This window comes from Neodiprion virginianus, chromosome 4, assembly GCF_021901495.1.
Source record: "Neodiprion virginianus isolate iyNeoVirg1 chromosome 4, iyNeoVirg1.1, whole genome shotgun sequence".
NCBI classification, from domain to species: Eukaryota; Metazoa; Arthropoda; class Insecta; order Hymenoptera; family Diprionidae; genus Neodiprion; species Neodiprion virginianus.
In genome coordinates this window covers 18,923,450-18,951,019 of record NC_060880.1, presented here as the reverse complement: position 1 = coordinate 18,951,019, position 27,570 = coordinate 18,923,450, and the positions used below count along the sequence as shown (strand labels likewise).

The following is a 27,570-nucleotide window of genomic DNA, read 5'->3' as shown; positions in this document are numbered from 1 at the left end:
TTTTCTCAGAAAACAGGTAACCCATCATTAATCGCAGATAACTTTTTGTCATACAAAGATGATCGCGTGATACTGTGATGACGGTGATGATTACAAGAAACGAATGTATCATCAATGTGGGATAATAAATGTGAATAATTTCTTTATCCAATGACGAAAAGCTCAAAACAATAATGCTAACGAAATTTAATTATAGTTTATATACATCGTCTGGATATTCATGCGGTGTTTCGATTTCCTATTTGTGCAAGTATTTCAACAGCGTTCAATTATGTTGTTCTGTGTTAATTGCCCTATGGTATGTACATTAATTATTATTAGAATGCTTAGATTAATATTGTTCCTTGACTCATCATCGCTCTGTGTAAATTCATACTTTTGTTTTTCTGGTTTTTATACCTTGTGGTTGTTATCATTATCATTATTACCACTATTGTTGTTTCACAATCTATCGTAAATACAAGCGTTTGCGATTAACCGCCTGGAATGATTTCTACGTTGCATGCGATAACTCGCGTTTGGTGTGGAAATGCAGAAAGCTCTGGCTATGCGTTTGCATGAAGGAAGGTCGTAGATAAATTTTTTTCGTTATTTGCAAGTATCAATAGTTAGGCCCTCGGGCTATCTCTAAACAGTTTTTTTTTCTCCTTCCTTGCTTCAAATGTTGCAGAGGACTTTATAGCCACGAGTAAATATCATTTATGTGTTTAAATTTACATTTTTTTTTCAAGTTTTTTTGAGCTTCGTTTTATCGTTGGTATTTTTTTACTATGCGAGTATTTTGAAAGATTTTCTTTCGATTGAAATTTATTTCGATAATGCGTGTGTGTTTGTGTTTGCGCGCGCGTTTGCGTGTATGTAACAGGTGTGTAACTCTATGTGTATTATATACGTACGGTATACAATAATTCATATAGTAATAATTAGCAGCTGGAGCGATCTGCATCGTACCGTTTTTACGTATTCGCTTGATCTGTACTTTTTTAATTTCTTTTCTTTTTTTTTTTTTTAATATTACTATATAGAAACTGTATGTAATTGAAACCATAGAACAGTAGTTTATGAATTGAATCGCGACTAATGATTTGTAAATAATATAAGTAATATGCGGGCGCGCGCGCGCCAGTTTCTGTGTATATGTTTATAGGAGACAAATAATTGGTCGATTAATAAATTACTAGCCTATGATTAACATAAATATCTTGTGTTTCGTTATTATTTTTTCATTCTTGTATTTTGTATGTGATAACACTGGATCCAAAGTAACTCGAATTAAGGTAAAAACTACAGGAAACAAGAGGATTTCCTTCGCATTGGGAATAAATTAAATTAACCGGGGATCTGTGAGAATGCATAAAATACCTCTTTGCAGATTAACGAATCAGAGGAATATTAAACATCAAGTTACCGTGGATTTCGCCTATCACCCTGCACTCACTCACAGTTTCTTACCGTATATATATATATATATTTTATATATATATATATATTATTATTATATATATATATTTTTATATATATATATTATATATATATTTATATATATATATAATATCTGAATGAATTGTAGAGTGTTTTAAATTAAATGTGTATCTCTTTAATTACTTTTCTCTTTTTTTGTTCTGCGTCACTTTTCTACATATCAATTACTCTTTCTCCCTCTTCTTCTTCTTCTACTTATTTTCTTTCTTTCTAAATTGTTTTCACTTCTTTTACCTTTAAATTACTTTTCTAATACCGAATAATTAATCAATAATGTTAGTATATACAGGTACAGGTCTCGTATAGTTGCAGTCGTGTCGTCACTGGTTTTTAAGTTGTGGCGGGTGCCGACAAAATCCGCCATTTTGTTTATTTGTTTGTTCGTTTCTTTCATATCTCCTCGGTTTTTTAATCTTCTTCTTCTTCTCCTCCTCCTCCTCCTCCTCTTTATACTTCTGTACGCTTTACCACGTCGCACGCAATTCGCCTATATAATATTGCATAGCACTGCACCTTGCACAATGCATTATAACGGTGACCGACTAAGAGAGCGCCACGCGCCAAAGTTCTGAAACAATATTATGTCTAATATCTTACAATATGTAATATAAATAAATAGAAGTACTTTCCGATCCACAAAACCGAACCCTCAAGTAACCCTTCAGACATTTCAACAGTTACGATATAAGACATGAATAAAAGTGGAAAAATAATCGTAGAAAAAGAGTGGAATCTGTTCTTCGGAACGCGTGGCGCTGCGTTCTTAAAATCGCACAATTTTTGGCTTGTGTGCGGGGGTCACAATCAAGGCATGCGTAACCATAAACAACACGGTACCCTGTTTTAGAGCGATTCTTCGATCGCGATTTTCCCACTCCCTCGAAATTTTCTCATCTCTTGGTTCTCACATTGCAGTTTAACGTAATTAGCACCTTTTACAAAGCCGGATTAATGGGGCGCGTTTTCGATCATACCATTCAAAAATCGATATCAATTATTCCAGAATCTGTAATGAGTCGATGGAAGAAGGGGAAGAACTCAGTCGGAAGTTTCTGGAATTTGAAAAGGCGCCCCGAGGGGCCCAAATTTGTTTTAGCTTTTTTGCTTCATCGTTTTCGAATTTGGGTTTTCAGCCCGCTTTCACCCTGATTCCAGGGCCGATAATCACCGTGTCACAAATTATCGCGAAACCCGTTTCGATCCGAATATCACATACACCTTATATGATTCACCGAGTCCGTGGGTGGATTTTGCGCGCTTATTATTACAATATATACGCTCTGAAACTAGCTTAATTTAATACTCTTTTCTCAACGGTCTTTAGCTTCTCTGCCTATTTCTCTTCTTTTAAGTGCATTCGATGATGTGCGGTTGGGATGACTCTATCACGCTCGGCCTGCCCACCGAGTTTTCCAAATTGTGCAACGACGTCGAATGCGGTCCGTGTCCGTGACCGTTTCCGACACCTACCGCATTTCCTGAACCAACTACGTTGTTCCCGACGCTGTTGCTGCGTCTTTCGTAATTCTCGATGTGTTCGAGCTCACACTCTTTTGACGACATATTTCCTGAAAACAACAATCGTTCAAGTTATATAAATGTGTTGAAAAAAGTGAAGATATTTTCAACCGACTGATTTGAACTCAATATTTGCAAGATTCTTGTGAGATTTTCAAGTTTCAGGAATGATTTCATCCGAATTGACACTTTTCAAACTAATCAAGAAGCCTCGATTATACCTAGAGTCCTGAGACAAGTAAAAAGAGTAATTTAATTTCTAAAAGCAGAACTTGATGAACTAAAAAAGCCTCGGTTTGGTCGGACCCTACGTAACAGAAAGTGACGTTACATCGAAAATAAATATTGGACATTCAACACGATATAAGAATTTGACATAAGCTAAGAATACTTGCAAATTGACTAACTGTACAGGCAATTAGCGGAGAAAATTTTCTAAATACAGTGAAGTAAGCCGGATTTGCAAATGTTTTTATCAGACATTGTGACACGAAAGAGTGAAGAGATAGTGGAACAGTGGTTTCGGTTACCCAGAACAATTTGATCAGACTAACTCTGTGATTTCATTTCCTCCACGCATTGTTCTCCAGTCTTGACGGAGGAGTAACTTACCCACGCTCATATCGGGCCCATATTCATAATAGTTTGGTGATCCAACGGCAGCGGCAAGAGCGAGTTCATCCTCGATGTTGTTTGGCCGACAGCTGGTGGTTTTCCAGTGTGTCCTTAGGCCGCTAGCGCTGATGTACTTTTTGTCACAACCCTGGCAAGTATAGGGACGTTCGTTGGTATGAAGCCTCTTGTGAAGCTTGAGATGAACGAACTGGGTGAATTTGGCGGGACAGAGATCGCAGGCGTAGGGTTTTTGCCCCGAATGGAGGCGCAGGTGGGTTTTGAGGTTCGACGTAGAGCTGAACCTCTTTTTGCAGATTTCACACTGGTGCGGTTTCTCGCCTGGAAAACAAGAACGCGATCGAACAAAATAATTAAAGATAAGATCGACGGCACTATAACGAAATATCAAAGAAGAAGAAAAGGGTGCGAGTCAAGGTTCCTCATAGATTAGAGTTTGAAATGGTCATAACTCCAAACGTCACTAATGATCTTCACATATGCCGTGAAGCATAAAATGTGAAAATTGGTAACGTTGGGAGTTTCAACCATTCGATGTAACGGTCTAGTGTCTGAAATTTGCGAATTCGGAACTTTGAGCCGCATTCGAAAGAAAATGGACAAAAAAATTACCGGTATGAACCAGATGATGCTTCTGCAGGTGAGCGAGCTGAGTGAAGCTCTTCGTGCAAACGTTGCACTTGAATGGTCTCTCCCCTGAGTGGGTCCTGAGATGAACCTTTAGGTTCGATAGCTGACCGAATGTCTTGCAGCATACATTGCACTCGTAGTGCATCTTCCCGTCCTTCTTCTTGAGGGGGTAGGGTAGGGACCGATAACCCCTGGACCCCTGGGAGTTGGGACTGAGCGCTCCGCTCTGCGAGCATCCGTGATCATCGGGGGATAGCGAGCTGGCCGGGGAGTACCTGTTCATCGAATTCGATATGGTAAGTCCGGGATGATGGCCCAGATGAAGGTTGTGCGTGCCGGTTATCAGGGCCTGGTTCCCGTCCATCTGCATCGTCGACGAGGTGGGAAGCTGGTGGTGAGACTCGATTCTGCGCTCGTTCCGGTCCCCGTACATGCTGGTCGGGGTCGGCGAGTAGGCGGTGTTTATCGAAAGCGGGGCGACGTTGTGATGGAGGTGATTACCCTGGTGGTAGAGGCCGTAGGGATAGGGGGACTGTACCGGCGACATGGGGGCAAGGCTGGGACTGGTGTTAAGGTAGACGGAGCTGGACTCGCTGGGAATCTGGGTGATGGATGAGGTGGAGTAGAGAATAGTGGCGGCGGGCGATGGGCTCTTCGACTTCCGCTGGGGCTTCCCGGAGTGGAGAACAACGCTGCCTGAGCTGCTGGAGTGCAGGCTTCCGGTGCTGGAATGCAGCGCAGCGTTGCTCTGGAGCAGACCGGTCGTCGAGTTGACCCCGTTTCCGGGTAGCTCGGTCTGCATCGGGAGGTTCGAACTCGAGTCCGGACTGCATGGCATGATGTTACCGTACCTGTGAGACTTCTTGTAGGAATAGGCCATTTCCGTCGGGCTCGACGGTGGCGGGGTCACGGAATTCGGGGTGCAGTTTTCGCCGCCGTTTGCTCCGTTCCCGCTGGTGTTATTGTTACTGTCGGTGTTGCTTCGCAGGAGGATGTTCTCCAGTATGCTGCTGGAGCTCGTCAGGTACTGGGGTCGGTTTCCGGGCACCGGAAGACCCGAGGACTTCACTTCCGGCTCGTAGAACTGCTTCGGCATCTTCTCGACCGGCTCCTCGTTCGACGATGACAAGACCGTGTTCTTCTGGATGACCAGCGTCGGGGAGATTGACTTTTGGAGCTGATGGACGTCCGGCGATGTCGCACCGCTCAACATCTCGTCCCTCTCTTGTATGTTTTCCATGCTCTTGTTGAAGCCGTTGTTGTTGTTATTGTTGTTATACGTCTTGCTGATTTTTATCTTCACCTTACGATACTCGTTTTTCGCCACGCTGCTATCCTGTTTCAGTATCTCGCTGCTCGGACCCTTCGCGTTCTTACTGAAGTCTAACACGTAGTTGTTCTCCGAATCCGATTCACTACTCTCCTCGGGCGGTGTCAGTATCTCGTCGTGGTAGCCATTCGAGTGGTAACCCTCGTCCGACCTCACGGAGCCGTCAGTTGGCGTCATCTGAGAACGCCTCTCGTATATCACACCCTCCTTCATTGGGGTCGTTTCAACGGACGTTGGTATTTCAGTCGTTATTGCCGACTGTTGAACCTGTTGTCCTGTAACACAATCGTCGCATTCCTTCGTCAGAAATAATACACCAATTTCTTCAACATACAAGTATTCCGCAAAGGTGAAAATTCAATTATATCATATCGCAGTCATTTAGCGACTTATAATTACTTATTCTTTGCAGCATCAGCTCTCCGGTTAAAGGGTAGTTGAGCCTTTCCGCGAATTCCCTGCAATACCACACAAGGAGTTCTTGGTTCGGTAGGATTGGCTTGATGGTGTAGAAATAAATATTCGTCTGAAACATGTAAGATGAAAACAAACGTAGTTACTCTCCAGGTGATTTGATTCCTTAGACTCTATTTCTCCGTGTAACTGTACCATCAACTGTTGGAAGTCTTTCGGAAAGTATTTTAAATTAATCAGCGACTTCGGAATTAAGAATCGACTAATGTCGTCCTGAGTTATGTGAATAAATCCAACATCGCCGATGATGCTTACCTTGTATTGACAAGCGATGAGGTTCTGGGACTCTGAGGAGTAAGCAGGATTGACGTACCGCATCCAATTTGATTTCTGTACGTCATATCCGTCGATGTAGTAGAACAATTCGTTGTTCTTGTATACCTGCACACCATAAAGAAAAAGAAACAAACGTATAAGCAATAATAGAAGAACCGCTTTACAATCGTTAAATAAACTGTAAGTCCCATGTGACGCGCAGAGCCGTCAAGTCCTCATCGCGTAACAAAGAATTAGGGACTCTAAAGCCCGCGCGTAAAAGAAAAGAAAACAATAAGAACGGAACATCAGAGAAGACAAAGAATACTGTTAGAAAGACAGCTATCATCATTATCTCACAATAGCTGATGGCTGCAGTCTAATGCCTCGATGATGTCATTAAGCGTGTTAATTGTTTCCGATTTTAGTCATTGATTATCAGTCCATTATATTTTACTGATCATACACTCGGCCTGCGATCAGTCTCACCGTTGCCAGAACCGGCCATTTTCATTTCCGTCGGTCAACACTTTCGAACGGTCTTTGATTTGTACGAGTTCAAAGCGACTGGGAATAATTGCTATTGACTGCAGTTTCCTTGAGAGAACAGAAAGAGTATCGGCCTTGAGTAGAACCGTTCTTCTTGGCAGCAAGGCGAGCGAGCTGAAGAAAACAGTGAAATAGCATGTCATAGCGGAGTTCCCGACCGGTGTAAGGAGCGACCTTTCGCTCGGCGGGTTAGAGGCTCAAAAGTGTTTCGAGCAACGGTAAACGAGTGGGTAAATAACATTACAGAGAAGGGACAGGGCTCCGTCCGATTCCACGTTCTTCGGGGCCATTGGACGGAAAACGACAGGAGAAAATTCGATTGGACTGCATGATCGCCCGTTCAAAATTGTTACGCAACCTGCTCGAGTTGCACACGTGGATCATGTAAATCGTTCGCCGATCGCTATCTTCTATTGAAACCAAAAGGCGTTCCGGGGTTTAACGGTACCCGCAACTGGCGTGAACCTCGTGCGGGCGAAACGCCGCGGAAAAGCACGAAGATGTATGAGGCGTAATGTACCGTACTATCAACGCGGTTTATCAACTTACTCATAACTTTGCTTCGTGTTTAATGCAACGGGTAACGACTGCAAGCGGGTAACGGCTATCTTGTTGGCTCTGCACTATGGCTGATATGTTATACCGTGTACTACTCACCCTCCAGAAGTACTTCCGGTTAGCGTCTGCCGGCACCGAGTCCTTCGTGTATACTTGTCCCACTAAAGGGCCGAACCTAGTTCCCTTCGGGATGTAACTTGTACTCCAAACTCCAAGGACCTGAAAGAGCAGTTGCCGATGATATTTTCAGAATTCTTAGAAGAGCTTCGATGCTAGTCACAAAATCGGTGCGGGAAATAAGTAATTTTTACAAATTTTGTTCCAGTCAAATGACGATTTTGATGACTGGGCTCAGTTATTTATTCAATTTTTTTTTTACTCCATGAAGTTTAAATGCCTCTGGAAGTAGAGTTTCAGCAATTCTGTACGGTATTCAAGAGTTTCGGAAAATTCAGTTTAGATCAATGTAGCAGCTTGCATCTCTGATTAATAAATAGACTACATATTTCCGTATTGTAGTTAGGATTTTGACGTTGTCGGGTATCGAATTTTAAGAGAAATTAGTTTCGCTAGTTTCGGTATTTTATTTCTTAGTATTCAGTTCTTTCAGTTGACGAAACATAAATTGACTTTTAAATACCACACATTAAATCTCTTGAATCGTTCAGTTGTTGTTTACCTTATTTTAGTATTCGGTTGTTTTGATATACAAAATTTAAACATCCGTCCAAATACTGTTGCCAAGTTCGAGTAATCATCTAGTATCAACGGTACGGATTATTAGTTTAAAAAAATTCAAAGTAAAACAGTAATAAAAATTCAGCTTTATGTCAGTTGGAACGTTCTAGTCTGTCGCTATTTTTCAGCTCGTGCAATACACAATAAAATTCGACAATATATCCGTCACAATACATAAACTGTTTTGAGGAAACTTGTTTTAGTTACAAAAGGTATTTGCTGCACCGACACAAATGTCAGGTAAGAAGTATTTCATCCTAAATATAATCCGATTTTTCCCACCCATGCCAACGAATCGATTGACAGAAATAGCCGGATACGATGTATCGTCATCGTGACTATGATTTTCTCAATACTTACTGTCACACATGACGAAATGATACGCGTGAATAGCGTATTTTAAAAACGTCTATTTCATAAAAACAAGAAACATTTATCATGTTGATGTTTGTAACGTTAATGCAATGATGCATCTTTGGAAAAAGTCGTTACTTTGCAACTTTAGGATTACTTGAAATTTAGTAAATTGTTAATACAGTATCAACAAACTCAGATTTTGTAAATTCAACTTCGTCAGGTATTCCAAAGGAGCAAAATAGTAGTTTTCGTTTCAAGGTTTCGATACATTAATGTTACTAATTTTAGCCTCGTAAACATTTCATAGTTACGATAGTTATGTGGTTGAACATTGATAACAACATATGTTGCAATGAACGTCATTTTGTTTACGTTGTAGGTACATATGTATAATCAGTTCATTTTTCCCCTAAAGCTTGCGTCAGAAACTTACGAGTAAACTTATTTTCATTCTCTGATCTTATAAAGCAGTAGTTGATATTTTTTTATAAATACAGAAATGAACAATGAATGATCATTATTCAGCACTAAGACTCGGTTGTTGGTAGTAAGGCTCGGAGTTAATCCACGATCTGATTTTGGTCGTTAGGATAACTATTCACAAGAAAATAACTCCATGACGCATGGATCGAAACAAAAGTAACCAAATTCTCAGAATCGATCAAAGCATTAATCTCAAAAACTCCACTTCAGGCTTGTGAATCGTTGTTTTATTCACGCACTTTGAGAGAAATTTGGTTTTGACAAGAAATCACTTCTGCGGGGATCTGATATCGCACCGAAATTAACATCGTCACACACCGAAAGAAATGAAAATAAGTTTTGCAGTCACAATCAGAAAATAAAGTATGATGTTGCTGTTTTTTTTTTTTTTTTTGTTTTTCATCACGGTCATCCGTAGAGTATTTTCTCGAAACTATTGTGACAATTTGATGTTGGTGCAGCGATAAATCGATAATATATGCATAAAAAATAAAATATATCTTAGTGGTAGAATGATGATTATGTAAAAAATTCGAGGCTCCGATCAATTTTTGCGGTTCAAAAAATTCAGAAATTCAGCTCAATCTTACATCGTTCAGGGCTTGGGAAGGCTTGAGGACCAGGTTCCTTGGCAAAGAGGCTTCGGCGTGGTTGGCGTCATTGGGGCTGGGAGTGACGTCGGGCACCAAATAGACTGCATGCTGTTCGAATTCCTCTTCCCTGAGGGTGCCATGATCCCACTCGCTGCCCTCCATGTTTTACTGTAACAACAAATTCGAAAATTGAGTTTGGCTTTCGGGGCGCGTGAATCCAAAATGGAGAATCCAATCGCGCGGCGGAGGAACGGGCTGGCATTAACTCCCCCGGTAAAATCTTTACTAAAGAGTAAAAGCAGCCGCGTTTTCAGATTCCTTTTTCCAAGATTGTTAGGATCGGAATTCGGCTTGCTTCAAGATGGAGAACGGGGTTAAACAAACGCTGGAGAACGCCGCGCGGCGTCTTTTTCCGTTTGGAGAAAATTCCCAAAGCCTCGTAAGAGCTTTTACCTTTCTCGTCAGCGCGGAATTTACTTCAACGAAAATTAGCCTCCGCTCGGTAAGACCGCATCGCGAGTTACGTTATAGGTATAACGTTGTGCAGTGACTGAGTGCACCCTTTAACGCTACGAAAGTGAAACTGGCCTGTGCATTGATCGGTTCGCTGCAGAGTGATGGAGTTCTTTGCTCGGAGTTGGTTCACATCCCCTGCCATTACCGTTCTCCTGTGATCTTTTCCCACCCCGCATTCCATACGCGGTCCTTCCGCAACACCTCGGGCTTAAAATAACGCCGAAATTTGCTAACGTACCAAGAGTTCCTAATCCGCATTCGTCCTCGACTGCATTAATTTTTTCTTCTTATATTCACTTAATTTTATATTACGGCTGAGAAGATTATCGCCTGATTTTGTGCATATTCTTTAAGCTTGATTGTATTCTTATATATTTAATCCGAGATCCGGAATTTACAGCGCTGAATTAATATTTAACACTTGAGAACTCGAGGAGGGGCGGATTTACGTGATTCGGTAATTTTTCAGCGAAACCGAAGGAATTATCGGTAACTGGGTTATTATAATAACAACTTTCCCTATTTTCACACGGTTGTGCCGTAATATATTTTTTCGGAAAATTTTTTTTTTCCAGCCATTCAACGTCCGCTTCACTGTTTTCAACATTTATATTTCCAAGCTGTATTGATTTTATTCGTCGATACTACCCGATCACCGCACTTCTTTTTTAATCTTACACGGTAAAATTAATGCTTGCTACTACAGTGTTGTTGTAACTATTACGTTTGTTGAATGCGTAATCTATTTTTTTTTAACAATCGTTTCTTATCTTCTTATCGAATGATGTCGGATTCGATCAGTTTGTTCAGAAATTTTATTCCTTAGTTTCAACGTCTGTGTTAGGTTTAGAAGTTTTCGATAGCACAAACACAGGATTTTCATTCACAATCGTCAATAATTCCAGTTCGATTTTATTTAACATTTAACTTTCTTCGTTTTACTTCGAAAGTCATCATCAAGTTTCACTATAAACATCACAAATCAGTCTTATTCGACATTGTCATTTTTATTTTTTTTTTTATTTCGCGAAACACTAAAATTCCAGATTGATCGATACTCAACGAAAGCCAATTCGGTCGTTGTGTATATTCTCTGATGACTTTATACTTGGAGTTGTTCGTAACGCGTTACACCGAAGTCAACCATTAGATAGTGAAAGAGGTTGCGGAGGATTGGATAAAAAAAAGAAAGCGAAAGATAGGGAGCCAAGAATAAGAAACAAAACCAAAAATATCAACGAAAAAATAAAAAAATAAAAAAAAAAAAGAATCGCGCCGACACTTTTACTCGGTGGTTTATTCCGAGGGGACAAATAAAAGGGTCAATAACGGACTTTCGATGATCGGGCGAACATTGCGACAAATAAAAAGAACAAAAAAAAAAAGATCAAAAAAAAATCACGATAATCGAGAACTCGAATTTCGGTTACCGGATAGCGGCGATGGCGATATATCGCTGTCGAGCGAACGATTGATGAAAAAATCTGTCCCGTTAATAATATATGTTTCTAGTGAAAATTTTCGCAACAATTCCGGGTACCGCGTCGCGCGATTGGCACAGTGTGAAACTCGGGGAGGCCTGACCTAGCCCAACTCGGCTCAGCTTGGCTGGTCGGGCTGACGGCTGCAGGCGAAGAGCTTTCTGTGTGCATCGCTCGGTGGCGAACACCGATAACGCGGAGGTGCCGTGTGTGTTGGTAAACGTCTATGCAGGCGCAACTCGCGGGTGTGATCGGGTGAACACCGATGCAGGCGCATAGACGCGGCTTGCGCCTCCACCAACACAACGACGAGGTGCATTTCTCTCTGATGCGCTTCCCATCGACCCGCGTTGCGCCGGCAGAGTCGGTCCTCCTCTTTTATGCATTTCCCGAAACTCCCTCTCTCTCTCCGACTTCCGCGAACCCCCTTCGCGAAACCCCCCGGCAACTCCGCGTGCACGGTTCCGAACGTCGGTCGCGCATGCGCTTTCATTCCCTCCTGCTGCATGATGGTCGGTGTGCGATCCTTCCGATGGTGTTTCGGTGCAATGGACGAGCGCGAATGATTTTTTTTTTGACCTATTATTTCTTGTAATCATGCCGGGGTTGCTTGATTGCGTAACTCGGTTACGTTTGGGGTTCAATATTCGGTCACTTTGAGAAATTCGGTTTCACTTGAGGATGTGACTTTGTGAAAATACATGAAGTCGTATCGCATTGTATGAGGTCATTCGAATTGACTCGAAGTCACGTGATGTCGGGTCGAATCACTTTAAGTAAATTGATGTTGTGTCGAGACACGCGAAGTCATTTCAATTCGAGCCGGTTTAGGGTAGTCAAAGTCACGCAGACGTTCAAATTCACTTCGTGCTAACTGAAGTTATTTAAATTTACTCGAAATCCTTTGAGTTCATGAAGAATTGAATTCCAGAATGTCAACCTTTCGACAGTTACCTACAGCAATTTTTGAACCGTCTCATTTTCACCCCCTAAAAAATTATAAAGATTTTGAAAATCTTTGTAAATAAACATTCGGACCTTGTTAAACCGCAATTCAGTAGCGTTAATTATTTTGAAAAATGTTCTCTAATTTTTGTTATTCATTTCCATGCGAAATTAGCGAGGCAAAGTCCAGAAACAATATATTATACAAGTATTCAAAGCACGGGGTGGAAAAGTGAGACACGCTAATACCAGAAGCTTATAGTCTCAAAAACTGTAATTCAATTAACTTTTTCCGAATTAAAGTTCATTCTACTAAATATTAAATAACTAAAAAATTAAGTTGAAAATTGAATGAATAAATAATTGAAGACCGAATAGAAATAACTGTAAAAAATTAAAATTTTATCCGTACGTCGTTTTGTCCGCACTGAGCCAATCCGTGGGTAAAAAATCAATCGTCTCCTACGTCAATCTCTGTGATAATAAGAAGAATTGATCCGGAGGGGGAGAGGCGTGACCTTATGCCAGGGTGGTTGCGCGTTCGCCGGACCAACGAAGGTGACCTTCAAACGTGCATATCTATGCTCGTAGTAGTGGCGTGGGTGTGAGGTGGACGGATGGATTGCAAGGTTAAATACACGTGCACTGACGTCAGATGACAGGAGCGTAGATACAATTTTGTCAGAATATTTTCTCCAACATCGACACACTGGGGTAAGAATTAAGAGAGAAAACTTGGAAGAAGGAAATACAAGAATTATTACTCAACACAATGAGTTTGAAATATACGGTACAGAAAAATGGTGAGAGCATTTTTAACTATAGTAAGTATCATGTTCAGTATACATTTTCTTAGAATTATGAGGGCGAAATGTTCTAATTTTTTAGGATTCGCTTAGTCAAAATCCAGAATGTTTCGCAAAAACCTAAGGACGGCTTGCATGTTTAAAGTAACGTGTCCATTAATCGAGTTGATCGTTTAGAAATGAAGATCACGATTGTTGCGGAAAAATATCATTTAATTAGTCAGTGAGGATGAGCGTGAATAGAGAACTCTCATTTTCGAGTTAATAATAATGCTACTGTTTTTCTCCTATTTCTCTGACTCTCGCAAATTTGCAGCAGGAACAAGACAGAGAATTCTCATCTTACTATCGCGTACTTAGAATTTTTCTATCGCGGAAAGTTTGCCGCAAGGTGAAATGGATACAGAAAAACGGAACATCGTTTAAAGCATTCACGTGTCGAGTTTAAATGGAGAAACACGATACGCTGATTGAGGTGTTAGAGTGTTAGAAAATTTTCTTTAGGAGAACAATAAATGGATCGTTGTAATTTTACCTATTCTCTCCATGCCCCCCTAGTTTCAATAAACAATTTTGCAAATAAATCTCTTTGGATTTATTTGAACGCGAAAAAATTGGCACACTGATTTCTGCAAAACTATTTGCACATGCACGATCCAATTTCGTAATTCGGATCGCTCGACAGACTTGTGCGGCATGTAATATACGTGGCACTCTGCGAAACGCGCGCGACAGCGGCCCGATTTTGACCTGGCTAGAAAATTTCTAAACGCGTTGATCACGTCCGGTGGAATTCGCAGCGACTGCGGAGACGTGCAGTAAAATTCACGCGGCGATTGAACGCGGCTATCGTAAGACGATTAGTCTTGGTCAGAAGAATATAAGGCAAATTGGACGACCATTAGGCGTTGTTATCCACCAATCGCTAGTCTCACAGAAGCCGGCTTTGTAAACCCGAGGAAATTCCTCGTCCATGAAACGGCAAACCGTTTCACTTAATCTGTCGTAAACTCATTGGCATTAAGATGTAGTATTAACGACGATGTTTATACAGAAATACAAAAGGTGCGGTTAATTATCACTGACTAATTATCGGCCCACTGCTCAACGTAACGATAATTTGTGTAGCGGTACAGATTCGGCTTTATCGCTCTTCGATCTTGAAAACACTTTTACTCATTCTTGTTATCCTGCTCGCTTTCTTTTTCGAAAAATCTTCAACTAAGCGAGTGACCTATTTTACTCGTTCGTTACGTCAGTCGTTGATTTGACATCAGTTTTTAAGAGCTTTTGGACTTCTCCGGGAAAAAGCCTACATATCCAATTTTGTTTCTTAATCAATGAAAAGAAGATTTTTTTCGTGAGCAAGTTTTTGTTCAAGACACGTCAATTTCGGGACAAAAATTCTTTACTGCAAAATAACGAAGCGTTGATTCTCGACATCGAAAATAAGTAAACGAACAAAATTCAAGAACCAGAAAGTTACGATCGGAGCGAATTTCATATTTATAAAAATGTACTCAATTTGCTTATAGTCTACCGATCCGATTAGTTCACCAAATTAATTTGAAACACTGAATTCCCGACATTTTCATCGCATATTAGGGTCAAGCTGCATATTTCGCAGCGCGATAAAACGAGGACGAACAAAAACGGAATGAAGTGTTTCGGTTAGCATCGTTGACGAACTAGCCGACTGTTCGCGGTGTAACATCGAGGCGCTGAATGAGTGTACACCATGTATACCTGTGTGTAGATGCGAATTCATGAATGGAAAGAACCGCCAAGTACATCACGGGGGAATTTAGAGTCTCGAAATTTCACTTTTCGGCAAACCGATCGACGCGGCAAGTTGACTCATCGTTAATAAATTTACAGAATAATAATTTATATACCTGTATACTGGCGTGTAATAGTTATTGTCGATGATCGAGGATTGCAAGCAATTCAAAATTTCTCAAACTACCGAAAAGTAATCGTCTTCCGTCGAAAATCGGCATCGCGCCTTGCGTAACGGCAACCGGTTCGACGGAGGTCCGCAGGATTTTCCGCGTGGCGGGAACCCCGCGATTCGGGGTATCGCAGAATGTAAACCGGAAAAATCCCGGGCGCGCGGAGCGCAGAGCCTGCGGAAGGCGGTAGCAGAGCTGGAGAAGGAGGATAGGCGGTAGTCAACAAGGAGGTTGCACGCTGAAGGAGGTCTCACTCGGTCATTGTCCTACTTGGGTTCGGCTATACTTGCCCGGTTGAGTAAAAGAGGTTTCAATACCTTCTGCAGTGCGCCGCTCTTACGGCCGTACAAATCGCGCCCCGCGCTCCAAGCCGGACAAAACCGCCGTTCCTCGGACGCCGTGACGTCACGCGGCTAACTGTACCTCTTCACGCGAACCCCCCCCCCCCCCCCCCCCCCGCCTTTCCCCCATGTCGGTCGTCACTTCGAGTGGGTCCTCTACTCGCGGCTCCTGACATCCGGAGAGCTTCGCCCCTTCGTCAAAAGTAAAATTGAAACCGAAATCCCGTTCACGGTTCCGCCGACGCGCGCGCTCCGCCGACCTCGAGGTGACAAAATTCGGCCCACCATGCTCCTCGGTTACGCAATTGCGATTCGTTATCAGATTTAAGGTTTGAATTTTCCGCGCTTGGATAACGGTCGAATTTGAAACTGGATTTTCTGCAATCTGCAAAAACCTGCGATCACCGGCATGAATTTGACGTGATATTTACAAGGAACACGATTACATCGTCGCAATTATTCTTTCAGATTGACGTTCCGCGAGGTGATAAATACAAGTTGCAATGGAGCCCTACTAGATGTTTATGGCGCTCAGCTCTCCTGGGGTAAAAGGAGTTTGCCAGCAGAACAAGCTTTAAATCACTCCGGAATTCGCTCGACGCTGAGCACTGTCTACCGTAATTGTCGTACTTTCGGCTCAGGAATGGTATCACTTTTGGCAGCTAAACACAGGGCATGAGGAAAGTAACGGTGTACCGTTCCACATGCGACGAAGCTGGCGGGAGGGCTGAAAATAAGCCTATTGAGGATCTTGATCCGCGATAATTTTCGATTGCCATAATTTATTCCAGGAAAGAATTTGTAACCGAACTTTGATAGCACAGGCTGGAAAGTTTACCAAAGACTTAATACTCTGCTATTGCATGCGGTTGACAAGGTGCGAATGAAGTTGAATAATTTATTTCAAATGAAGTGAAGAAAAAAAAAAAATAAAAATAAAAGAAAACATCAGGGACGTAGAAATCAGCCGTATTTGCAAATGACGTCAGAAAAATTATTATTATATTTGGTAGATTGGATACAGTTGAATATCGTAATCAATGTTCTCACAGGGACCGTTATAGTAGATTTATCTTTTTATAGTTCAATTGACTGTACGTTTCGTACAATGAATATAATACCGTTAGTTCGGCTAACCAAACACACTTGGACCAAATAAAAATGTATTCTTTGTCGGTATCATATCCTGGTGGAAGAATTTTGCTCACAAATTACCGCGTAGCAGTTGAGAAAACTGTCAGTGCATATATCTCGTTTGTGATATATATTTGTACGGATTATACAGAGGGTGAGCATAGGCCGCATAAAATTGTGTCAAAATTTATCAGAACGACCTGATTAATTTCTTCGAAGATGAGAATAAACTTGCTGTGCACCAATCCGAACGGTGTATTTAACTTGACTTCTCGTTTTATTTTTTTTTTTATAAATCTCATTTTATTTTCTCACATCTAGTTGCTATGTGTCTCTCACCGGTCAAAATCATAAATATGATTGCATAGCTGATTATTACGGTTATCTCAAACCGTCATCCTTGGTTCCTCGGTTTTCGTTCACCAGTCGCGAGTGGCTTCCAACAGGGCGCTGAAAATTAGCTAGGAATATCGCCAGCGCGGTTACACAGACGAGGCACAGGTGTGCATGTGCGTGTGTATACCTACGAGAGAACGACGTGAGAAGCCAAACGAGTTCGTTGACCCGAATGTGGCGAAATGATTATAACAGTACCTATATAGGTGGCAGGTTGCGAGTCCGTGGTGAAGGGGACGCACAACGCTGCGTCGCGCGATCAGGTTCGTTCGTTCGCATCGCGTAGGCTGTGCAGGTAGTACGAATTCACGGCCGTCCTGACGCGTCGCGACGACGCTAGGACGCGTGCGTCCCGACGCCCGGCTGACCGCGGCCAACGCACTCTTGCTCCACTGTCGTTCTAAACCGAATTCTCTTTCGCATCTGGTGTGACTAACCTCGCATCCGAGCGTAGGTTACACACTGGATGAATCCGCATTCACCACGGATGAATATAACGGGAAGAAATTATACCTTCTTCTCTTTCGCTCGAGATGATGTTTCGTCATTTTTACAGACTGTAACTGCAAGCCCGACACGAATTGGGTAACAAAGAAATTTTTCACTACGGGTGAATCGAAGAGATCAACATGGCCGCCGGTGACCCCGCTTGCGATTTCATTTCGATCGTACGATCGTTTTTAGCGCTCAAAGACCGCCCGGAAACAGCTTAATTCAAACCCAACGATGGCAAGAATTGTTTATAGCAAGATTTCGCCTTCGAGGATGGTCTGAAAGCTGAAAATTTAACCCATAAAATTCCAAAATCTTGGACGTAGTATCAATCGGATGTTTTATTCCCGCCTATACCATAATATGTACTTCCGAAACTGGGTTAGATCGATTAACTCCACATTACCCAAGAAGTTAATCGCTATTGTATTCTTCGATATCTATGTTACGTATATGCATCGCGAGTGTTGAGGTTCCAACGCAAGGCGGACAAAGTCACACCTAAATAGCTTTTTCGAATTTCATTTGCTACCGTAATTACATCGGCGAATACACGCGCGATATCGAAAAGAAATATGGCGGACGTTCCCTCGCCGGTTAAGAAGGTTAGACAACTACGAGATGGATGGCAGATATCGAGGGCACGACGATGGAATATGTTTCCGCCGAAGGCTGCGGCCGCAGTTACTTCTGGTGCCTCTCTGACCTGATTCATTTTTACATCAGCCTTCATCATGCCCGTATAATAATTCCCCTGATATTCTCCCTCCGTTCTTAAACTGACTATAAAGATCAACCCTTGACGTCACATCAAATTCCACGATTACTTACCGTTTGGTAAAAATAACCACTCTAGCAACGTTGATGCAAATTTCTTACTCACACCATTAATTGCAAAAAATTTTGCAAATTTTATCGCGCTTTTGTCAGGTTTGTTGTTGATTAATGTAGAATATTACCAGGTCATATGTCAATTTTAATGTCAGTAATTGTAACCTCTTTTTTGTACGCAGTATTTGTAAAAAGTCGGAATATTGTAATATAAAACTCGAAATAACGTTCTTTGTTTCCTAATACCGTTTCTTTTCGTCATGTGCAGGTAATAGGTTTAAAGTATAGGCATGGAGAGGATTATTTTCTATACGAAAATATTAATGTTATACGTGTCGTCACGATCAGTCATGGAAATGGGACTAACGATTAACCTGAAATCTTCCGATAGCCTGGTCAATTACCAATAATCTTGGACAAAAGAAAGAGATCGGACGAAGAGAAAGAAAATTCCGCTCTTTATCGTTTGAGATAAAAACTTGCCGTGGAACGCGAATTTATCTAATCCGCACGTCTATTCACCGTGCGATTGATAGACGTCACACGATAGATAGTGATTAATCGTCAGTACCGGTTAACCGCAGTTGACATCATTATCGTTAAAGGTAAGACGAGGTTGAAATTGAAAAAAAAAGGAAGAAATAAATACAGCAGCGACTCTAAATCATTGCGTGCATCAATATGATTTATTGATTTACCTTTTTGTCATTCCTTGCAGGTCGTTTATCGCCAAAGATTAAGTATTAAAAAGGAGATGAAGCTACTTCGTCTTTTTGAGGGTTTTCATTTTGTTTCGAAGACAGAAACAATGTGAAGAGCAGAAATCCGTGACCTACCTAATTCAGTGGCGATATTAGAGCGCGGTATCAATATTTTCTTCCATTTTATAACGTTGCACTACATCCAAAGAGTTGAGGATGCATGGGAGTACAGTCAGGTTAAAAACATGACAAATCAAAGGCGTAAAAAGTGTAACAAAAACCGATTAAGTTAAATAGAATTGAAAATTCTCTGTGATTCAGAAAAAAAAACGGTTCAACATTGAAATTCAACTGTAAACTCCTTGTTAATAATGTCAAAATGCATATAATTGGACCGATTCAAATGAAAAGTAACTCATTTCATTCACAGACGAACGTATGAGACTGATTCGTTTCCCTTGAACTTGTCATGTTGCTGGAAAAAATCCAATCTGTAAAATCGTGGAACTTATGATTTAAGAAACAATACGTTACTAACATTACGAAAAATTAAATTCCCATCACTCGTAGAGAATTAATTTTGCGAATAAAATGATTTATTGTTAATGCGAATGTAACAAGCAGTAAATCCGCGAAGGGTGAGGATAAGAATGTAAAAATCGCAGAAAATACAATGTTGAAAATATTTATAATTCCGATGATTTGTCAATCAGGTATTCTATTTTTTTACCGTTTTAAATTTTGACTCTTCCATATCGCAACTTCTTAATCATTAAAATTCAATGAATAATATTTTCGCCTCCACATTTCCACCCCCATGGAACAAGTATCAAAATATAACACGTATTCCCCGATCCGGTTAATAAAAGGTTAAAATTGATCGCATCAAAATTCCTTTCCACGCCACGGAGTGCCTTTAAAATTCTGTTACGTAGCTTGAGTGAGAATTTTCGCAACCTGTAAACCTGCCTTATCCGCGTTGCGTTCTACCGTTCCAGAGTATTTTCGCGCAGACTTTACGCAAGGCAAAAGTGGAAGTGGCGGCGGTCAGCGGCTCGTCAGACAGCCGGGCAGTGGAACAAGCGAGGGTCAGGCACGGCCGCTGCGCAGCTTTCAATGGCACGGAGGCGCCGCGAAGGGTTGACGATGAGCCGCAAACACCGTAAGCCTCCCCACGCAGCTCGCCGTCGCGTCGGAGCGGCGAGTAGTAGAGCACCGACTCGAGTCAGCCAAGTGAGTTAGGTGACCGCTATAATGATTTCGCTACCTGGTCGGCCTGGCTCCGCGAGTGGCGGTCGTTGAACCTCGCTACTCTCTTGCGCCGCGTAACCCATTTTGTAATAGCACACTTTGATCAACCGGCACGCCGGACTCTTAGACCGCCGGTTTTGCGCCTTCTTTCGTTTCCAGTTTCTTCTGCATTTTTTTTTCCGAATTTAAAACTTTTTATTTACTCTGGAAGAGGGGGAAACTTTGCTCCCGTCTTCCTATCTCACTTGTGCGTAATCCTTTTTAAGAGGATTTTTTAATCATTTTTTAATCATTTTTTATATCCTCACTGGCCAAGATTTCCGGTTTTTTCTTTTGCGGCAAGATTTCAATTGGTTATTCAAATTTTTACTGTTTCGCTTCATCGCTGTTATATTTGATATATTTACATCGTTTATTAACTTGCGTTTTACGTGCTTTTTTTCATCACGAATATTCACTACGTATTATAAATAATTCTTTCTTCCGTCGAAAACAACGATCATTGCCAATGTCTGTACTGCACTGCACTGCTGTTCCTGTTTTATTATTATACGTATATACACGTTCATACTTATATTGTTTTTTTTTTAACCCTGTATTTATCCAAAGTAGAAAGAAAAAGAGTATCAGTCTCCTCGACCTTATTTTATTACGTTTCTTTTCTGTTTGAACTAACTAGACTTTGAATTCATTTTCAGGTCGATGCGTTCTCGTTTAAACTTTCTCAAATTTTAACAAGAAATTTGTCTCATCGATGATAGCTATCGTAAACTTGATTACTACTAGTATTATTATCTTTGCTATTCATTAATTTTCCGCTATTACTCTAGTAATTATTATTGTGTGTTTTGCCTCAATAAAACTTGGTAGAAACAAAAGAATGAAAAATTCCTCGATCATTGTCATTGCGATGGTAATGTTAATTACTATCTGTAATCTTCAATTTCAATGGTGACGTGCGTATAACGTGAAGATAGCGGTTCCTTTGCTGTTGGTTAATTGGATCTGCGGTTGAATTTGATTTTTTTTGCTGTATATAAATTTTCGTAATTTAAAAACCTCTCGAACTTTATCTACAATGCTTCAAATTTTCTGCACTGCAGATATAATCGCGCGTAATAATTATGGACATACAATTTAACTGTGACATTGCCGATCGCCGAACCAAGGAGCGTCTCTTTTACGGCCTGAGAATTGACTTTTAAAAATTGCGTCTTTGACCGAAACAATTTTTCATTCGCATCTCAATTTTTTTCTCTGCATCGAGCCGAGTTACAGCGATCGTCGAGAACTCCGTCGTTCTTTTGTCGCGGTATTATAAAATGAGCGCGGAATTTCCCTTGACCGACTTATTATTTTCACCCATCGTAGGTAGTAGGTGTATCACATAAGCCTTCCTTGCTTGTTGTACGTACAATGCTAGTTGCGTGTCACCAACTCGCCGACTGACCGGACTGCAGAATACGATAGAAATAATCGAGAACGGCCGTCCATCTGGTTGATTATAGATCATGGATGCAGGCGCACCGCGATGCGTAATTGAATTCACTCGCACCCTTTATTCTCAATCATCGTATTATACCGGTCGAATTAAGTGCCTTGTGGAACCGAAGGCCCAATGCCAATGTCAACTCTTACAATCAGTCATTGCCCTTTCACCTTACATAACGAACGGTTAGAATATCGTACTGCAGCTGTTTGGTTATAGTGTAGAGGCACGATACCGTTTTCATTCAAATGCAATTATTCAGCGTTTGATGTTCGAACTTCATGTTCCTTCGGATGTTAACAGTTGTCAGTATGAGGTAGGAACGGGGGAAGAATAGTAACAAAAAATCAAGGAATTAAAAGTGCACGGTATGAATCGAAGAAAAATAAAGTACCAATTGAAAAACGTGAATCACAAAATTTGCCAGATTTATTCGGCTGTTTTAAATTCTAAGATTATATAAAGTAGTTAATGTAAAATTTGGTCATCGAGTATATTGATCCAAAAATGAAAGTTGTACGAATAGGTCTTCCTTTTTCCTGTCAAATTAAACGACCCGAATCGCTCGACATGTTTATCTGCAGATGATAAAAAATGACGAGGTAGAAATTAGCAGAGGGAAAAAAGATTGGTAACGATATTCTGCGAGCAGTACTTTGCGTATGAATCTGTACGACAATTGCGGTAAAATCTGCAAAAATTCTGGTGAAGTTCAGTTATTCTGTTCAGCAAAGTTTAGTTGATTTCAGCAACACAACAGATACAACAGTTATAAATGTAAAGTTTATAAAAATTAATTCTTTACTGATATCGTTGAAAGCCACATTTTGCAAAACTCAGAACGAATTTTCCCTAATAGAAAAAATACAAGGTGAGGCAAAGTTGAAACCTCGTGAAAAACGAAGAAAAAATGGAGACTTTGCTCGCACTCGAGAATGGCTCGCAGCCGTCGATAGGCAGAAGTTAACGTACAGTCCTTGCGAAGAGGCAAGGCTAAAGTGAAGGGAATCTCTCACGGCTGATGGTTGGCCGTGACTTCAGTTAGACGGCAGCCACAGCGCGTCAATGTAGAACGGTCAATGACACCGTGGCCGCTGAAGCCACGGTGGTGGATATACGCCTGGTACACACAGGCGAGGACCCATATACACGCGCGTGTATCTGTATCTGTATCTTTGTATTATCTATGAAGTTATAGAAGCGTTGGGGGTTATGCCTAGACCGTGGCTGGCTATGGCTGGCTATGGCTGGCTACGGTGAACACGCGTGCAAAGCCAGGTTTGGGGGCGGAGGGAGGGAGTTAAACTTCGTGACGTCGATGTACAGTGAGGTTCTGCACTTTGATGAAGAATTGACGCTAATTTGCAATTTAGTTTGGGATCTGTATACGTGGAAATGAAATTGCTGACGGTCTTACTGTAATATCCGGAAAAATGCAGAGAGACTCGCGTAGTTTGATGTTGAAGTGATTTTTACAGTAATACTGAGAGTTACTAGATCGACAGTCTGAGTGTAATACTTTACTACAAAGTAGTAGTAAATGTAACAGTAATTCCTTCCCGTAATGGAATGAAAATCCAGTAAATTATAATAATCAATATTTGCAAACTTGAATTCATGTTTTATCAAGTCTATTCTTGAGTTTCAGAATAATATTTAATTCTGTTTATTTTTCTCTTAATGGTTCGTTACGTTACGCTCTGGGTGCAGGACATCCCGAATTCGTACAAGGTCGGTTTTCGTATCTATTAATTATTGCATCAGGATCTAATTGCGATGCTCTGTGTCTGAGGTATGCCTGTATAAGACTTGCGACTCTTGCCTGAGGCAGAAAATGCGAAATGTCCAGCTTTGATGTGGTTCATGATCAGTTTATAGTGGCATTAACGTGTAGGAGGGTAAATATTTATGAAATACGTTGTTCAATTTTTCATGCCGCTCTATAAGTTCGCGAATTTCATGTTTTCCGAAGCAGCCTCATGCCGTAGATTTTGGCTTTACTGCTTGCAGATATATTCGCGGCTTAACTGATGCCGACAGTTCAAATTCCAACACGGTCGGAATAATCTTTCAGGCTAAATCTCAGGATCAGTGAAATACAGGAGGCTGGAATTGAAATCGTCGGGTTTGAATGTCGATTTCCCGATTTTCAGATTTGATAAGAATGATTTTTGTTTTCAAGTATCGGTGAATTTCAGGTCTCGAAATTCAGTGAATCTTTTCTCATAATCCTTTAGTTTCATTCGTATTGCACGAAATATCGGCTGATCAAAATTCAGAACGATATTCAATGACTGTAAAAATCAATATTTTCTTTTCAGTAAAGTCTGTTTCCATGTTGTACACTAAGTAATCATCTGCCAAATAAATACGACTCTCTTCTCTAAAGGTCGTTTTAGCATTTTGCTGGTAAGTCAGTCACGATAGAAAAATTTATCCGACTCTAAAACAGCGCAGGGCCGAAATCGGAACTTGAATAAAAAATCTGTGAACAACAATATCGTTGAGCTTTTTCGCAGCAACTCGCAAAACGACGATAAATTTATAACAATCATAGTTTTCCCCTTCCAAACTATACAGAAAATGAATTTTGCTTCTCCACGAGTGCATTTGATCTGGACAGTTTGATTAATTTCTAGAAAACTGTTGCATTCATTCTTCATACACCCGACTTTATACTTGTGCTCGTAATCCATACGTGGGGTGGATGCACACGTATCATCGCGTGATTGAGCTATGAGCAAGCAATTCGTAGCTGTGCCAATATTGCGGTGGTGAATGTGAATGTACCGTTACGTCACATTAGTAGGCACCTGCAACCATTCATTACTATATTATGTTGTATACCTTCGACGTGCAAATTCCGAAAACCCTTTTCGAAACTGCATTCCGTATAGAAACTGTAACGCGCGAGCGGCTTCGCCGTTCTTCGATAACAGGCATCGACTCGAAGGTCCCGAAACACGATGAATATACGAATAGCAAAGTCGAATCCATGAAATTTGCGGGCAAACAATCATTTCCGTTTAGTTAACATCCTTTTGGTTAACGAGACCGATGTTACATACACTTAAATTGCAGAATGCGGTCCAACTTATGTTTGAAGTTAATAAGAAATTGTACGAATTGTGTTGAAATTGCGACGAACAAGCCTTGATTAGACTTGATTAGTTGAAGGTTTTTTTCGCACCGTTAATGCTACCAAATGCACTATTCTTCGTTCCAAACTCCAAACTCAACTAGACAATCGGTGAATTAAACTTGATTCATTCAATAATTACACATATTCAACGAATATTTTTTTACGGATCGATAAGGTAATTGTTTCTTGGGATTGATGAAAAAAATTATATACATATGTATATGTATATATGAGGCAATTGAGTCACAACGACGGAAGAATTATGTCTACCGAATTACGTATACAGTAATTCACAGTAACGGCCTCAATTATAATTGCAATTTACCGTTGAGAATTTATGTCTTGTAATTCGTTGCTACTATATGTGTAGGAATCAACTTAAGTAATTTATCTGTGAATGTAATTTCCGTTTAAAGTGTTACCACGTCAAGTGATAAGAATTTTCGTTTTTACAATTAGAAAGCTCAACGTTTTTACTACATCTGCATTCCGATCTGCATAGGTTAATGATGTAACAGTAAAATCGTGAGGTTACTGTAAATAAATATGGCAGACATTTGTATTTTCGAACTATTGACTGCGTTCGAAAGAGAATAATCGAATTCCATTGCGGAGATATGGAATACCTATGACATATTTTTGTTAGGTTACACTTTTAAAACTGTGTCCCGAGATAAAATCGTGAAAATCGATTAAAAATGGAATTGCAGTGCACCAATCTCTGCGCACATAACACGGTGTTAAATATCTTAAAGTAAGAAAGTGTAGCAAGTCGAAAACCGGTTGAAGGAAACCGAAAACTTGCATTTTCGCCCAAGTTTTCAACGAGATCCGGGCACATCTGGGGGTAGGTATGATCGGTGATATAAAAAGTAAAGTGTCTGAACGAGGATAGCAATGATATATATATATATATATATATATATTAAAAAAGGAAAACTAGTAAATACCGTTGCCGAGGGGAATAACCCTCTGTCTCCGCCATCAAGCCGCCCCCACCTCCCTCTCTTCCTCTCTCTCTCTTTCTCTGTCTCTCTCTCTCATCGAATGCATCACGGGGAGGGGGCAATGGCGGAGTTACACCGTTATGACATATTAGGAAATACGAGTGTGTTTAACGGTGTATCCGTAGTTACCAAGACCGTGATATGCAGGTATAGCGTCGGGGGAGGAGGTCGTCTTTCGGCGGGCGTTACATGAGCGCAATGCAACGCGACGCAACATGTCGGCGCTTTCGCGTTGCAGCAGCAGACGACGAGAACGACGGGAGTAACAGGTTCTGGCCGAGCAGTGCACGAAATCGTGCGATTGTCGTCACTCAGCTTTGAGCGCGTGCAGCAAACTTGGCGACAATCGCCGAATCAGCGGTGTAACGATCTTACAACGAGATGGCCGATCAATTAAACAAGCGTCATTCTAAATTCTTTCGAACCGATTTAACCGATCGGCGAAATATCCGCGGCTTGATTCGATTTCGAAACAGCCCCGGGCGATGAGGACGATAGCGCAGGGTGTACGAAAATGCGCGGGAAAAGAAATTCGAACCCGACTAGCGAGCTGCGCGAGCATCGCGCCAAAAGCGTTCCGCGACCGTTGCGCAATGTCGAAACTAATTAGAGACTCTCGTTGCTCGTTGTAGGAACTGCGGACCGAGGAAGAAGCCGGCTGATGATCGCCATGACCTTGCCTGCCTCCCGGCTCCTTTAACCAAGTCGTCGACTGACCGGTTGCATAACCAACGAGCGGCGGCGCACACGCGGATAAAATAACGAAACTCCGTGTGTGCACTTTGTGCATCTCGACGAGCGTGTTTGCATGGTATTTAACGACGATGTTGCTCACCTGAGGCTCGTCGAAAGACCGCAGCTTGAGTCCGTGTGGCGAACTTGAAGAGCCCTGTCAGGACGCACTGCACTGTGTGTAATACCGATATCGTTTTCCACAACACTGAGTATTCAACCAGAACCTGCATGAATAACGTTAGAAGCGTCGAAACCCGCACTCGGAATCACTTACATCCCTGCTCCTCCGGTCCGCAAAGTCCCGGACCAGTAAACTGCGGTGCGTAAAACACAAAGTAACGAAAGCACAGCCTGCGTGAGATTACGATGGTCAGAGGACAAACTGTCGGAATGTGTCACCCGGGAGTGACAGTCTTTCTCTAATACCGTTGGTCAGTCACACTTGTCGCGTCGAACATGAGTACCTCTTCGGGATCTCGAGGGAATGGCGAAGAAGAGCCGTCGTGACACTCAATGAAACCGATCGGAGCCGATTGTCAGAAGTGCAAGGTTGCCGGCGCAGCTATAACTGGGTTGAACGGATTGATGGCGTCGCGGAGTAAAACGCGACCGGCGACAACTATCGAAGAACCGTTGACCGATGGTTGTTGCGAGCAAGCCGCGGTGTTCAAACTGACGCTTCGGATGGTAGCGAAGGTGGGTAAGCACGGGCGGTGGGTAGGTGGGCAGAGCCAGCGAGCGGGGAGGAGCG

General features: G+C 41.5%; 1 protein-coding gene across 5 annotated transcripts; it reads right to left on the bottom strand.

The window, feature by feature from the left end:
• Window positions 1-1,689: 1,689 nt before the first annotated feature.
• On the bottom strand, window positions 1,690-27,570 carry LOC124302927 (PR domain zinc finger protein 1). 5 transcript variants are annotated; one of them, XM_046759520.1, is made up of 8 exons: window positions 26,920-27,570; window positions 9,598-9,768; window positions 7,529-7,648; window positions 6,323-6,448; window positions 5,993-6,119; window positions 4,246-5,868; window positions 3,613-3,954; window positions 1,690-3,050 (listed from the first exon to the last, which is right to left on the bottom strand). In XM_046759520.1, exons 2-8 carry the CDS (start codon window positions 9,760-9,762, stop codon window positions 2,830-2,832), a joined length of 2,724 nt encoding a protein of 907 aa, XP_046615476.1. In that variant the 5' UTR covers window positions 9,763-9,768; window positions 26,920-27,570; the 3' UTR covers window positions 1,690-2,829. The 5 variants fall into 5 exon arrangements, with proteins under 5 accessions (XP_046615476.1, XP_046615481.1, XP_046615479.1 ...); XM_046759525.1 differs by lacking the exon at window positions 26,920-27,570 and adding an exon at window positions 26,214-26,234; XM_046759523.1 differs by lacking the exon at window positions 26,920-27,570 and adding an exon at window positions 11,547-11,721.